Below are 13,779 nucleotides of genomic sequence, written 5' to 3' on the forward strand. Positions count from 1 at the left end.
ATAACCACCACTAACCTGGGAGAAGGGAAAAGTCCCATTTCCAGAACTGCCACACCATATTAAAATAAAAATGCCCGCTTTTCACCAAAACATTATAAGACATGCAAAGAAGAAAGAAAATATGGACACAGGAAAATTTTATAAAAGCAATAAATAAAAATTATCCCTAACAAAGCCTAGATGTTGTACCTCCAAAGCCACAACACTATATCAGCTATTTTAAATATTTTCAAATAAATAAATAAATACCTGAGTGAAGTAAGTCAGTCGGAGAAGGACAAACATTATATGTTCTCATTCATTTGGGGAATATAAATAATAGTGAAAGGGAATATAAGGGAAGGAAGAAGAAATGTGTGGGAAATATGAGAAAGGGAGACAGAACGTAAAGACTGCTAACTCTGGGAAACGAACTAGGGGTGGTAGAAGAGGAGGAGGGCGGGGGGTGGGAGTGAATGGGTGACGGGCACTGGGGGTTATTCTGTATGTTGGTAAATTGAACACCAATAAAAAATAAATTTAAAAAAAAACATTAACATAAAATGGAAAAATAAATAAATAAATAAATAAATATTTTCAAACAACTGAAGGAAAATAATGAAAAAGATGCCTTAACAATAGAGAAGGGGTAGAAATTATAAAAATTCCAGTACTGGAAAGTACATTAACTACAATGAAAAATTCACTGGAGGGGCTTAGGTAGAGATATAAGCACATAAAAGAATCTGCAAACATGAAAAAAAGAATAGTTATTATAAGCAGTGAAAGAGACACAACACATACTATATATAAGTTCCTCAATAAGCATAACACCTAATTTCTCCAAATAAAATTAAGAATCAAAGATAGTGGAGTTATATATTCAAAGCACTGAGAAAAGCCTGTCAATCAAGAATTCTGCGTCTGGTAAAAATACTTTTCAAAATTAAAGGAGAAATTAAGACATTTTAAATAAAGAAAATCCAAAGAATTCATTCAGCAGATGGGCTTTACAAAAAATAGTAAATGAAGTAATTCAAGCTGAAATGACAGGATACTAATGAAGAAAATCTACGTAAAGGAATAAAGACCACAAATAAAGGTAAATGCAATGTAAAAATAAAACAGCGTATAAATATTTTATTTATAACTTTTTCCCTCCTACCTGACTTAAAAGACAATTCCACAAAACAAATATAAATGTATTTATGGATATACAGTATAGAAACATGCAATTTATATGAAAATAAAAGCACAAAAGAGGGAAAAAGGCACAGAGCTACACAGAAGAAAGTTTTTGTATATTATTGAAATCTGGTTGGTAGTAATTCAAGTTGAATTGTTATGCTAATTGTAATGCTCAAGAATACCACTAAAAAAATTACCAAAAAAACCCCAAAAAGGCGCAGCGGTTTGGAGCCTGCCTTTGGCCCAGGGTGCGATCCTGGAGACCCGGGATCAAATCCCACATCAGGCTCCCGGTGCATGGAGCCTGCCTCTCCCTCTGCCTGTGTCTCTGCCTCTCTCCCTTTCTCTCTCTGTGACTATCATAAATAAAAAATAAAATAAAATAAAATAATAAATAAAATAAAATAAAATAAATAAAATAAAATAAAATAAAATAAAATAAAATGGTATGCTAGAAAATATCTCCTTAATATAACAGAACGTAGTAATGGAAGAATATAGGATATAAAAAGAATATTAAAAAAACAAATAGCAGGGGCACCTGGGTGACTCAGTTGGTTGAGCATCTTACTCTTGATTTCAGCTCAGGTCATGATCTCAGGGTTGTGAGAAACAGCCCCACATCAGGCTCCATCCATGCTCAAGTGAAGCCTGCATAAGATTCCCTCTGCCCCCTCTCCCAACCTCATGCACGCACAGGAGTGCGTTCTCTCAGGAACGGAAAAAAATAATAAAATAACAAACAAGTGGCAGACATATCTGACATTATCAATAATTACATAAGCTGTATACGGATCAAACATTTCAATCATAAGATAGATAACTGGCAGAACAGAGTTTTTTTTTTTCAAGTGATCCAACCCCATGCTTTTCCCAAGAGACATACTTCAGATTCCAAGTTACAAATAAGTTCAAAGTAGTTCTTTATCTACTTTAAAAATTGAAACTTTGGCTAAAACTTTCCTGCAAACATATCAGATAAAGAGCTAGTATTCAAAATTTATAAAGAGCTTAACAAACTCAACATCCAAAAAACAAAAAATCCAGTCAAGAAATGGGACAGAAGACACAAACACACATTTCTCCAAAGAAGACATACAAGTGGCCAACAGACGCATGAAAAAATGCTCAATATTACTCGGCATCAGGGAAATACAAATCAAAACCACAATGAGATACCACCTCACACCAGTCAAAATGGCTAAAATGAACAACTCAGGAAACAGCAGATGTTGGCAAGCATGTGGAAAAAGCAGAACCCTTACCCTGTTGTTGGGAATGCAAACTCGTGCAGCCACTCTGGAAAACAGTATGGAGACTCTTCAAAAAGTCAAAAATAGAGCTACCCTACCACCCAGCAATTGCACTACTAGGCATTTATCCAAATGATACAAACATAGTAATTCAAAGGGGCACATGAACCCCAATGTTTATAGCAGCAATGTCCACAACAGCCAAAATATGGAAAGAGCCCAGGTGTCCATCAACAGATGGATAAAGAAGAGGTGGTATACACACACACACACACACACACACACACACCAGAATATTACTCAACCACCAAAAAAGAATGAAATCTTGCCATCTGCAATGATGTGGATGGAACTAGAGGGTATCATGCTAAGTGAAAAAATCAAAGAAAGACAAATATCATATGATTTCATTCATATGTGGAATTTAACTAAGAAAACTGGATGAACACAGGGAAGGGGAGTAAAGATAAGATGAAAATTGAGGGAGAGGCAAACCATGAAAGATGCTGAACTCTAGGAAACTGAGGGTTGCTGGAAGGGAGGTAAGTGGGGGGAATGGATAATTGGGTGATAGGCATTGAGGAGGGCATCTGATGTAATGAGCACTTGGATGTTCTATACAATTGATGAATCACTAAATTCTACCTCGGAATCTAATAAATAAAAAAAAATTTAATAAAATAATTTTTTAAAGCCTTCCTGCAAAGAAAATCACAGGCCTGGATTGTTTCCTATCAATCCTGACACTGATAATGGAGGAAAAAAGTTCTACACAAACTCTTCCAAAAATATAAGACATCCCAACTCATTCCCATGAGGCCAAAATTATCCTGATACCAAAAAAGAAAAAAAAAATTAAAGAAAACTATATTTCTCATGACCACATATCAAAAATTCTGAACAAAATTTTACCAAACCAAATCCAGTAATACACTAAAGGATAATACATCATGACAAGTGGTGTTTATCCCAGGAATGCTGAAATGGTTTACCAATCAAAAAAATCTATTGATATAATTTACTATATAATCTATTTATAATTTATTTGATTTAATTTAACAAACTATTCTTTGTAAACCATATGACCATCTCAAATAGACAAAGAAAAAGCACTGACAAACTCCAACCTGATTATCCATTCCTGATAAAAATTTTAAACAGGGGATCCCTGGGTGGCTCAGCAGTGTAGCGCCTGCCTTTGACCCAGGTCATGATCCTGGAGTCCTGGGATCGAGTCCTGCATCGGGCTCCCTGCATGGAGCCTGGTTCTCCCTCTGCCTGTATCTCTCTGCCTCTTTCTCTGTGTGTCTCTCATGAATAAATAAAAAAAATAAAATCTTTAAAAAACAACTCTAAACAAAGTAGGAATAAAAGGAAATGGCCCTCAATCTAATAAAGACTACACAAAATCAATAGCTATCATCCTAGTTAATGTTTAAAGCTGAATGCTTTCTCCCTAAGACGAGAACATTGCTTTTTTACCACTAGTATTCATATTGGAATAATCAGTGAAATCCACAAGGAAAAAAAAACAGATTGAAAGAAAAGAAATAAAACTAACTTTTTATTTACAAATATGATTTCCTATATGGAAAATCCAATGAAAACTTTAAAAAAAATCAAAATATTTGTATCTAGCCAGTTTGTAGAATACAAAATCAAAGTGCCAATATCAACTGTATCTCTATATATTAGGAACAATTAAAAACTTTTAAATACCATTTATAAAAGCATCAAAAAACACAAATATAACTTACCATAGATGTTAAAGTTCTCTATATTAAAAACGACATACTGCTGACAGAAATTAAAGGTGACCTTCATAAATGGAGAAACAAACTTCTTCATGGATCAGATGACTTACTATTGTCAATTCTCTCCAAATTAAACTACAGATTTAACACTATCCCAATTAAAGTCCAAAAAACCTTTTATAGGGAAACTGATAATTTAGTTATAAAATTCATATGGAAGTACAAAGGACCTAGAATATCCAAACAACTAAGCAGAAGAAGGATTAATAGTACCTAATTTCAAAGATTATTATAAAGCTACATAAAGAAAGTCACATTGCCCTATTATAAAGATAAATGAATCAACAGATCAGAAGAGAGAATATAGATATAAACCCACATAAATATGGACAATTTTTTGACAAAGACACAAAAGCACTAAGGTACAGAAAAAATAGTCTTGAAACAAAAAACGGTCTTGAAACAAGTAGACATTCATAGGAAAACAATCTATACCTTACACATACATAAAATAAACTCAAAATGGATCACAGACCTGAATGCAAAACCTGAAACTATAAAACTAATGGGGAAAAAAAAAAAAACCACATCTTTGCAACCAAAGTTTTTTTTAAATAGGACACCAAAAGCATAAGAGAAAAAAAATGAATAAATTGGGCTTCTTTATCAAAATTTAAAATTCTGCTCTTCAAAAGGTACTATTAAGAGAGGGTTAAATCTGAGCAAAATTTCACCAAGGAGGTGAAAGATCTGTACAATGAAAACTATAAGACGCTAATGACAAAAACTGAAGAAGGCACAAATAAATGGAAAGATATTCTGAGCTCATCAATCGGAAGAATTCACAGCATCAAAATGTCCATACTACCCCCAAAGCAATCTAAAGATTCACTGCAATTCCTATCAAAATTCCAATGGCATTGCTCACAGAGGTAGAAACGATAATCCTAAAATTTGTATAGAACTACAGAAGACCCCAAATAGCCAAAGCAATCCTGAAAAAGAAGAACAAAGCTAGAGGCATTACACTTTCTGATTTCAAATTTTATTAAAAAGCTCTAACAATCAAAAAAAAAAAAAAAAAAAAAAAAAGCTCTAACAATCAAAACAGTAGAGTACTGGCATAAAAACACACAGATTAAAAAAAAAAAATAGAGTGCCCAGAAATAAACCCCCACATACATGGTCAGTTAAAGTGGGACAAAGAAGCCAACAATATGTAATGGAAAAAGAACAGTCTCTTCAATAAATGGTGCTGAGAAAACTAGACAGCCACATGCAAAAGACTGAAACTGAATCCTTATACCACATACAAAAATCAACTCAAAAAGGATTAAAGGCTTAAACATATGACCTGAAACCATACAACAACTAGAGGTTAAGAAATCAGTATTGGAGATGATTTTCTGGAGATGATATCAAAAGCAAAGGCATCAGAAGCAAAGATAAACAAGTGGAACTACACCAAATCAAAACATTTCTGTACAGCAAAGGTAACCACCAACAGAATGAAAAGGCAACATATCAAGTGGGAGAAAATACTGGCAAATCACATACTTGATAAGAGGTTATATCCAAAAAACATTAAGAACTCAAACAACTCAATAGCAAAGAAATGCAAAGAACCCAAATAAAAAATGGACATTCCTTTATAAAACACACACACACACACACACACACACACAAATAGGTATTTGTTCTAGAGAAGATCTACAAATGGCTAACAGGTATTAAAAGGAGCTCAACATTACTCATCACTGAGGAACTACAAATCAAAACCACTATGAAGTATCACTTAATACCTGTTAGAATGGCTATTGTCCAAAAGAAAGACAAGAGCTAACAATTGTGGCAAGGATGTGGAGAAAAAGCTACCCTGTGTACTGTTTGTGGAAATATTAAAATTGGTGCAGCCACTCAAAAAAAAAAAAAAAAAGAAGTATGGTGGTTCCTCAAAAACTTAAAAATAGAAATACCAGGGATGCCTGGGTAGCTCAGTCGGGTAAGCAATCAAATCTTGATTTTGGCTCAGGTCATGATCTTAGTGTTGTGGGATCAAGAACTTGCTTAAGATTCTCTCTCTCTCCCTCCTCTTTAACCCTCACCCCTTGCTCACACACATAATATGTATCTAAAAAAAATAAATAATAAATTAATAAAAATAGAAATAGAAATAGAAATAGAAATAGAAATACCCTATGATCCAGCAATTCCACTTCTGGGTACCTGGAGGAAATGAAATCACTATCTTAAAGAGATACCTGCACCCCCATGTTCACTGTATGATTATTAACAATAGCCAAGACATGGAAACAACATGAGTGCCCATAGATGAATAAATGGATAAATAAGATGTTGTATGTATATATGATGGAATACTATTCAGTCATAAAAAAATAAGAAAATCCTGTCATTTGCAACAACATGGATAGACTTTGAGGGCATTATGCTAAATAAGATAAGTTAGACAAAGAAAAACAAATACTGTATGATTTTATTTATATGGAAGGAATCTAAAACAAATAAAACCTATGAAAGACTGGTGGTTGCCAGAGAGGATGGGGAAGTGGGGAATAGGTAAAAGTCATCAAAGGTACAAATTTCCAGTTATAAGATAAATAAGTTCTGAGGCTGTAATGTACACCATGATGACTACACTTACAGTACTGCATCATATATGTGAAAGTTACTAAGAGAGTAAGTCTTTAAAGTTCTCATCTCAAGAAAAAAACTAAAATTATGTCACGTGATAGATATTATCTAAACTTACTATGGTAATCATTTCTCAATATATACATGTATCAAATCATGTTGCACATCTTAATACAATGATTTATGTCAATTATATCTCAATAAAATTGAGCAAACATTTTTAAATGATGCTCTTCAAAAAGTAATATGAAGAAAGGGTTAAATTTATATCAAACTGAAGGGGCACCTGGGTGGCTCTGAGGTTGAGCGTCTGCCACTGGCTCAGGTCATGATCCCAGGATCCTGGGATCAAGTCTCACATCAGGTTCCCTGTAGGAAGCCTGTTTCTCCTTCTGCCTGTGTCTCTGCCTCTCTGTGTCTCTCATGAATAAAAAAAATCTTTTAAAAATTAAAAAATAAAAATCATACTGAAAACAATCCAAAAGTCACTGAGACACAATAAAAGCAGTCCTAAGAGGGAAATATATAGTAAAACAGGCCTACCTCAAGAAACAAGAAAAAGCTCAAATAAACAATCTAAACGTACAACTAAAGGAACTAGGGGAAAAAAAGAGAACAAATCCCCAGGTGAGTAAAAAGGAAGAAAATAATAAAGATCAGAATAAAAATGAATGACATAGAGACTTTAAAAAGTAATAGAAAAAAAATCAATGAAACCAAGAGTTGGTTCTTTGAAAAGGTAAACAAAATTGACAAACCCTTAGACCCAACAATAAAAAAAAAGGAAGGACTCAATATCAGAAATGAAAGAGAAGTAACAATTGACAGCACAGAAATACAAAGAGTTTTAACAGAATACTATAAAAAAATATATATATGGCAACTAACAGGACAACCTAGAAAAAAATCTATAAATTCCTAGAAACAAATAATCTTTCAAAACTGAACAGAAGAAATAGAAAATCTAAACAGACCCACTACAAGTAACAAAATAAAATTAGTAATCAAAAAACAAAGGTCCAGGACCAGATGGATTCACAGGTGAATTCTACCAAACATTTTTTTTCTACCAAACATTTTAAAGAGTTAATACCTATTCTCATCAAACTATCCCAAAAAATACAAGAAGAAGGAAACCTTCCAAATGCACACATAAGGCCAGCATTACCCTAATGCCCAAACAAGAAAAAGACACCAACTCCATATACAAAAAAAAAACTTAAGGCCAATATCCCTGATGAACATAGATGCCAACACCCTCAACAAATATTACCCAACCACATACAACAATACATTAAAAAGATCATTCACCATGATCAAGTGAGACTTACTCTAGGGATGTAAAAATGGTTCAATACTCACAAACCAATGTGATACACCACATCAACAAAACAAACATTAAAAATCAGAGATAAAAAAAAAAATCAGAGATCATCTTGATGGCTACAGAAAAATCATTTGACAAAATTCTAATTCCATTCATGATAAAAACTCTCAACAATGTTGTGTTAGAGGGCATATACCTCAACATAATAAGACTATATATGAGAAACCCACAACTAACATCATCATATTCAATGGTGAAAACCTGAGAGCTTTTCCTCTAGCCTCAGGAACAAGACAAATAAAGCCTCCTCTTGCTACTTTTATTCAACATAGTACTAGAAGTCCTAGCCACACAATCAGATAAAAAAAAAAAAAAAAAAAAAAGAGGCATCCACATTGGTCAGGAGAAGTTAAACTATCATTATTTGCAGATAATATGATACTACACATAGAAAATCTTAAAGACTCCACCAAAAAGCAACTGGAAATAATAAATGAATTCATTAAAGTTGAAGGATAACAAAATTAATACTCAGAAATCGGTAGCATTTCTATACACTAATAGCAAAGCAGCAGACAGATAAATTGGGAAAACAACACCATTTACTTCTGCAGAAGTAAAAAAAAAAAAAAAAAAAAAAAAAGAATAAAGGACCTAAGTAAGAAGTAATAAAAAAAAAGAATAAAGGACCTAAAAATAACTTAACCAAGAAAGTCAAAGATCTGTATTCTGAAACTATAAAATATTGCTGAAAGAAATTGAAGATGACACAAATGGAAAGATATTCCAGGCTTATGGATTGGAAGAATGAGTATTATTAATATGTCTACATTACCCAAAGCAAGCTACAGATTCAAAGCAATACCTAGCAAAATATCAAAAACATTTTTTAAAAAACTAGAACAAATAACAGTGAAATTTCTGTGGAACCAAAGAAGACCTGGAATAACCAAACCAATCTTGACAAAGAAAAAGCTGCAGGTATCACAAATCCACATTTCAACACATTCTACAAAGCTGTAGTAATCATAACAGTATGGTACTGGCACAAAAATGGACACATAGATCAATGAAATAGAACAGAGAGCCCAGAAATAAATCCACATTTATATAGTCATTTAATCAATGACAACAGAAGCAAGAATATATAATAGGAGACAGTCTTTGCTCAATGGTGCTGGGAAAACTGGACAGCTACATGCAAACTGACCACCTTGTAACACGAAAATAAACTCAAATTGGATTAAAACCTAAATATGAAACCTGAAACCATAAAAATCCTAGAATAGAACACAAGTAGTCATTTCTCTGACATCGGCCAAAGCAACATTTTTCTAGATATGTCTCATAAAGCAAGGGAAACAAAAACAAAAACAAGCTATTGGGACTACACCAAAAAACAAAACAAAACAAAGCTTTTGCACAGTGAAGGAAACCAAAACAAAAAGACAACCTGAGAGGGAGAAAATATTTGCGAATGATATATCCAATAAGGAGTTAATATCTAAAATATATATAAAAAAGTATACAACACCAAAAAAAAAAAAAAATCCAGTTAAATTGGGCAGAGGACTTGAATAGACTTTTATCTAAAGAAGACAAACAGATGGCTAACAGACACATGAAAAGATGATCTATAGCACTCATCATCAGGGAAATGCAAATTAAAACCACAATGAGATATTACCTTACACCTACTAGAATGGCTATGATCAAAACACAAGAAGTAACAAATGTTGGTGAGGATGTGTAGAAAAATGAACTCTTGTACACTATTTGTGGATATCTAAATTGGTACAGCCACTATGAAAATAGTATGGAAGTTCCTCAAAAAATTAAAAATAGAAATACTATATGATCCAATAATTCTACTACTGGGTATTTACCCAAAGAAAATGAAAACACTAATTCAAAGAGATATATGCACTTTTATGTTTACTGCAGCATTATTTACCATAACCAAGATATGAAAGCAACCTAAGTATTCATCAATAGATGAATGGATAAGGAATATGTGGTGTGGATATACAAAGGGACATTATGCAGCCATACAAAAGGATGAGATCATGCCATTTGAGACAACATGGATGCATCTAAAGGATATTATGCTAAATGAAATAAGTCAGATTGGGAAAGAAAAATACCATAGGATTTCATTCATAACGATCTAGGGGAAAAAAAGAAGAAGAAACAAATAAAATGCAGAGTCAGGAGTGCCTGGGTGGCTCAGTCGGTTGAGCTTCTGCCTTCAGCTCAGGTCATGATCTCAGGGTCCTGGGATCAAGCCCTGCATCTCCTGCTCAATGGAAAGTTTGCTTCCCCCTCTTCCTCTTCCCACTGCTTGTGCTCTTTCTCTCTCTCTTTCTAATGAATAAAATCTATCAAAAAAATAAAACACTTTAAAAAAAAGAAAGAAAGCAAGCAAAAGCAAACCTATAAATAAATAGAACAAACTATAGTTGCCAGAGGGGCACGGGTGGGAGGTTGGGCCTAATGGATGAAGGGGAGGGCATAACAGGCCTCCACTTATGAAATGAGTAGATCACAGGAATAAAAGGTACAGCATAAGGAATCAGTGACATTGTAATAGCAATGTATCAGGATAGATGGTAGCTACACTTGTGGTAAATGTGGTAAACACAAACATGTGGTAAACATAAACGTATTATAAACTGTGGTATCACTAAGTTGTACACCTAAAATAATATAACATGGTGTCAACTATACTCAAAAAAAAAAAAAAAGAAGAAGGTGGTTAAATCTGGGAGAAAATGTGTACACACACACGTGTAGCCACTACACAAAAAAAACTTTTTTTTTTTTTTTTTTTTACAAAAAACTTTCAAAACACAGTAAGAAAACCCAATAAAAAGTTGGGCAATAAATTGTGACAAACACTTCACCAAAGAAAATATGGAAAGGGCAAATAAACATATGAAAATATGCTCATAGCATTAATCACTATAAAATACAAATTAAAACCTCAATGAGATACCACTATATGTGTGTGTGTGTGTGTGTGTGTGTGTGTGTGTGAGAGAATGGCTAAAATTTACAGGAACGACTCTATCAAGTGTTACCAAGGATGTGGAATACCTGGAACACACTGCTGGGTGAGAATATAAAATGGTGGGTACAACCACCTTGGAAAAATTTGGCAGTTTCTCAAAAAGTTAAGCATATACCCTATCATATGACCTAGTCATTCCACTCCTAGGTATTTATCCAAAAGACTTTTATAGAGTTTTTATGTGTAACAGCCAAAAAACTAGCAACAACCTATATATATCCATTAATAGGTGAACAGATAAACCAAGTGTGGTCCACCCAGACAGTAGAATTCTACTTAGCAAAAGGAATGAATCACTGACACTAACAACAACACAGATGAATCCTGAAATAACTATACCAAGAAAATTCAAACATAAAAAAGTACACACTGTTATGATTCCACTTATATAAAATTAGTTTATAGAAATAACAAACTAATGTATAGTGACAAAGTATGTAAATGGTTTCTTGTAGATGAGTAAGCTGGAAACGGTGAGAGAAAGGAATCACAAAGAGCTATGAGGATAAGGATAATGGATATATTCAGTATCCTGACTGTGGTGGTTGGTTTAATTAATATATATACACACGTCAAATTTTATCAAATTGTACATACTCAGTATGTGCAGTTTAGTGTATATCAATTATACTTCACAAAATCCCTTTTAAAAAGTAAGTAATGAGGAGTACCTGGGTGGCTCAGTTGGATAAGCATCTGACTTCAGCTCAGGTTATGATCTCAGGATCCTAGGATTGAGGCCCTTGTAGGGCTCCTCGCTTAGTGAGGAGTCCGCTCGTCCCTCTCCCTCTGCGCCTCCTCCTATTTGTGCTCTCTCTCTCTCTCATAAATAAAATCTTTCAAAAAAAATATTGCCCTTTCCTTCCAATTCTAAAACAAAAATAGTGTATTCTCTTTCTTTTCTACCTTTGGTAAAATTACTTCTAAAACATTATAGAACTAAAAAATTTTTCCCATATTCTCTATATTTCCAAAACTGAACTCAATACTAGGCACAGATGTCAAAGTTGCAGGGATACAAATATACTACTACTAAGAATATATTTCCTAGCCACCTAATTCCACAGCCCAATTACAGACAGGAGTCCTGTCCCTGCTATTTCCCTTTACAAGGTGATGCATATGCCTCCAATCATCCCTTTCTTCATCACTGTGACCCAAAAACACCCTTGAAAAAAATACTGCCACTGTCACACCATTTAAACTTCCACACTGCCTTTTTTGCTTTCCCATCTTTCAGTTTTCCTTGGTAACTAAAAATGATGTCTATACTTCTAGTCTCATTTTCTCACATCTACAAAATGTTTATGTTTTATTTTTCAAAGATATGTTTAAACAGTATTTCTACGCACTTACCTCAAGTACTGGTCCAGCTCCAAGAATAATTTGTTCCACTCCACTGGCAAATCCCTTCTGACTGAGAGCAGTAAGGTGGTGAATAAGAAAGTTTGTGCTTTGAGTCTTCCCAGAACCACTCTCTCCTGAAATCACGATGCACTGATTCTTTTTGCGCTGAAGCATGGCATGATAAGCAACATCAGCCACAGCATAAATGTGGGGCTCCAGTTTTCCCAATTGGTGGTTATCATACATTTTGACATATTTGGGATTATAAATAGGAAGAAACTTGAATGGGTTAATCACTATTAGAATACTGCCAACGTAGGTATAAATTTTTTCATGCTTAAAGCGATTTCGTAGGTTTTCTAAAAGAGTTTTCTCATTCAAATCAGGTAAGCTACACAAATCATCAAAGTCTTTCTGCTGAGGCTGTGGGAGAAAACCCCGTTCCATCATCCTGCGACGCTCTTCTGTTACCCGTAGCCATGACTGCAAACTACCATAATGGATTGATCCATCAAGGTTTTTTTCTCTCAGAAGAAAGCGATAGTCCTCTCCACTCAGGCGATTTTCCAGAGCCATCCGGGGCCACAACATCATTCGCTGAACTGGACAGTCTGTGGGGTTGAGTATCCATTCTTCTCCACCAAATTCCTTTACTTCTGCGAGAACGTAACACTTCGTTTTGTCAAGATGAAGTCTGTTTATAAGAGAGTCAATCACCTCAGCAGCTGTGGAGTTTTTTCTGGCAGGAATTGGACAGTAGATAGTCCCTTCTGAAATTGTCCCAGGATATATACGTAATGTATGTTCATTATCCTCAAAGCGTCGTCTTCCTCCATCATTTATATTCATATTGGACCCTGTCCCATCAGCATGGATAGTATGTGTTCAAGACCGTGCAAACCATTTTCGTGGCAAAAGAACTGTAACATAAAAGGTGTGAAACATTTAGAAATCATATTACGCAATCTTCACTTTTTGATGCTCAAGAAAGGCTTAAATCATGTTGATTACATCTTTCAGAACATAAAATCCTACCTCTTAGTCTAGAAATAGTCTTGACAAGAAAAAAACAGATGTTGGTGAGGATGTGGAGAAAGGGGAGCCCTCTTGCACTGTTGGTGGGAATGCAAACTGGTGCAGCCTCTCTGGAAAAACAGTGCGGAGGTTCCTCAGGAAGTTAAAAATAGAGCTACCCTACGACCCAACAAT

General features: G+C 34.2%; 1 protein-coding gene across 13 annotated transcripts in view; it reads right to left on the minus strand.

The window, feature by feature from the left end:
* MYO9A (myosin IXA) overlaps nt 1-13,779 on the minus strand; it is a 263,941-nt gene that overhangs the window by 207,513 nt on the left and 42,649 nt on the right. For 12 of the 13 annotated variants that reach the window (XM_025472276.3, XM_025472279.3, XM_025472280.3 and 9 more), the window contains exon 2: nt 12,580-13,490. In XM_025472276.3, coding sequence (XP_025328061.3) covers nt 12,580-13,419 — 840 coding nt within the window. In that variant the 5' untranslated portion in view covers nt 13,420-13,490. Of the gene's footprint in view, nt 1-12,579; nt 13,491-13,605; nt 13,686-13,779 lie in introns of those variants that run through there. The other variant, XM_025472275.3, reaches the window with a different exon arrangement.

Source organism: Canis lupus, chromosome 30 (genome assembly GCF_003254725.2).
Source record: "Canis lupus dingo isolate Sandy chromosome 30, ASM325472v2, whole genome shotgun sequence".
NCBI classification, from domain to species: Eukaryota; Metazoa; Chordata; class Mammalia; order Carnivora; family Canidae; genus Canis; species Canis lupus.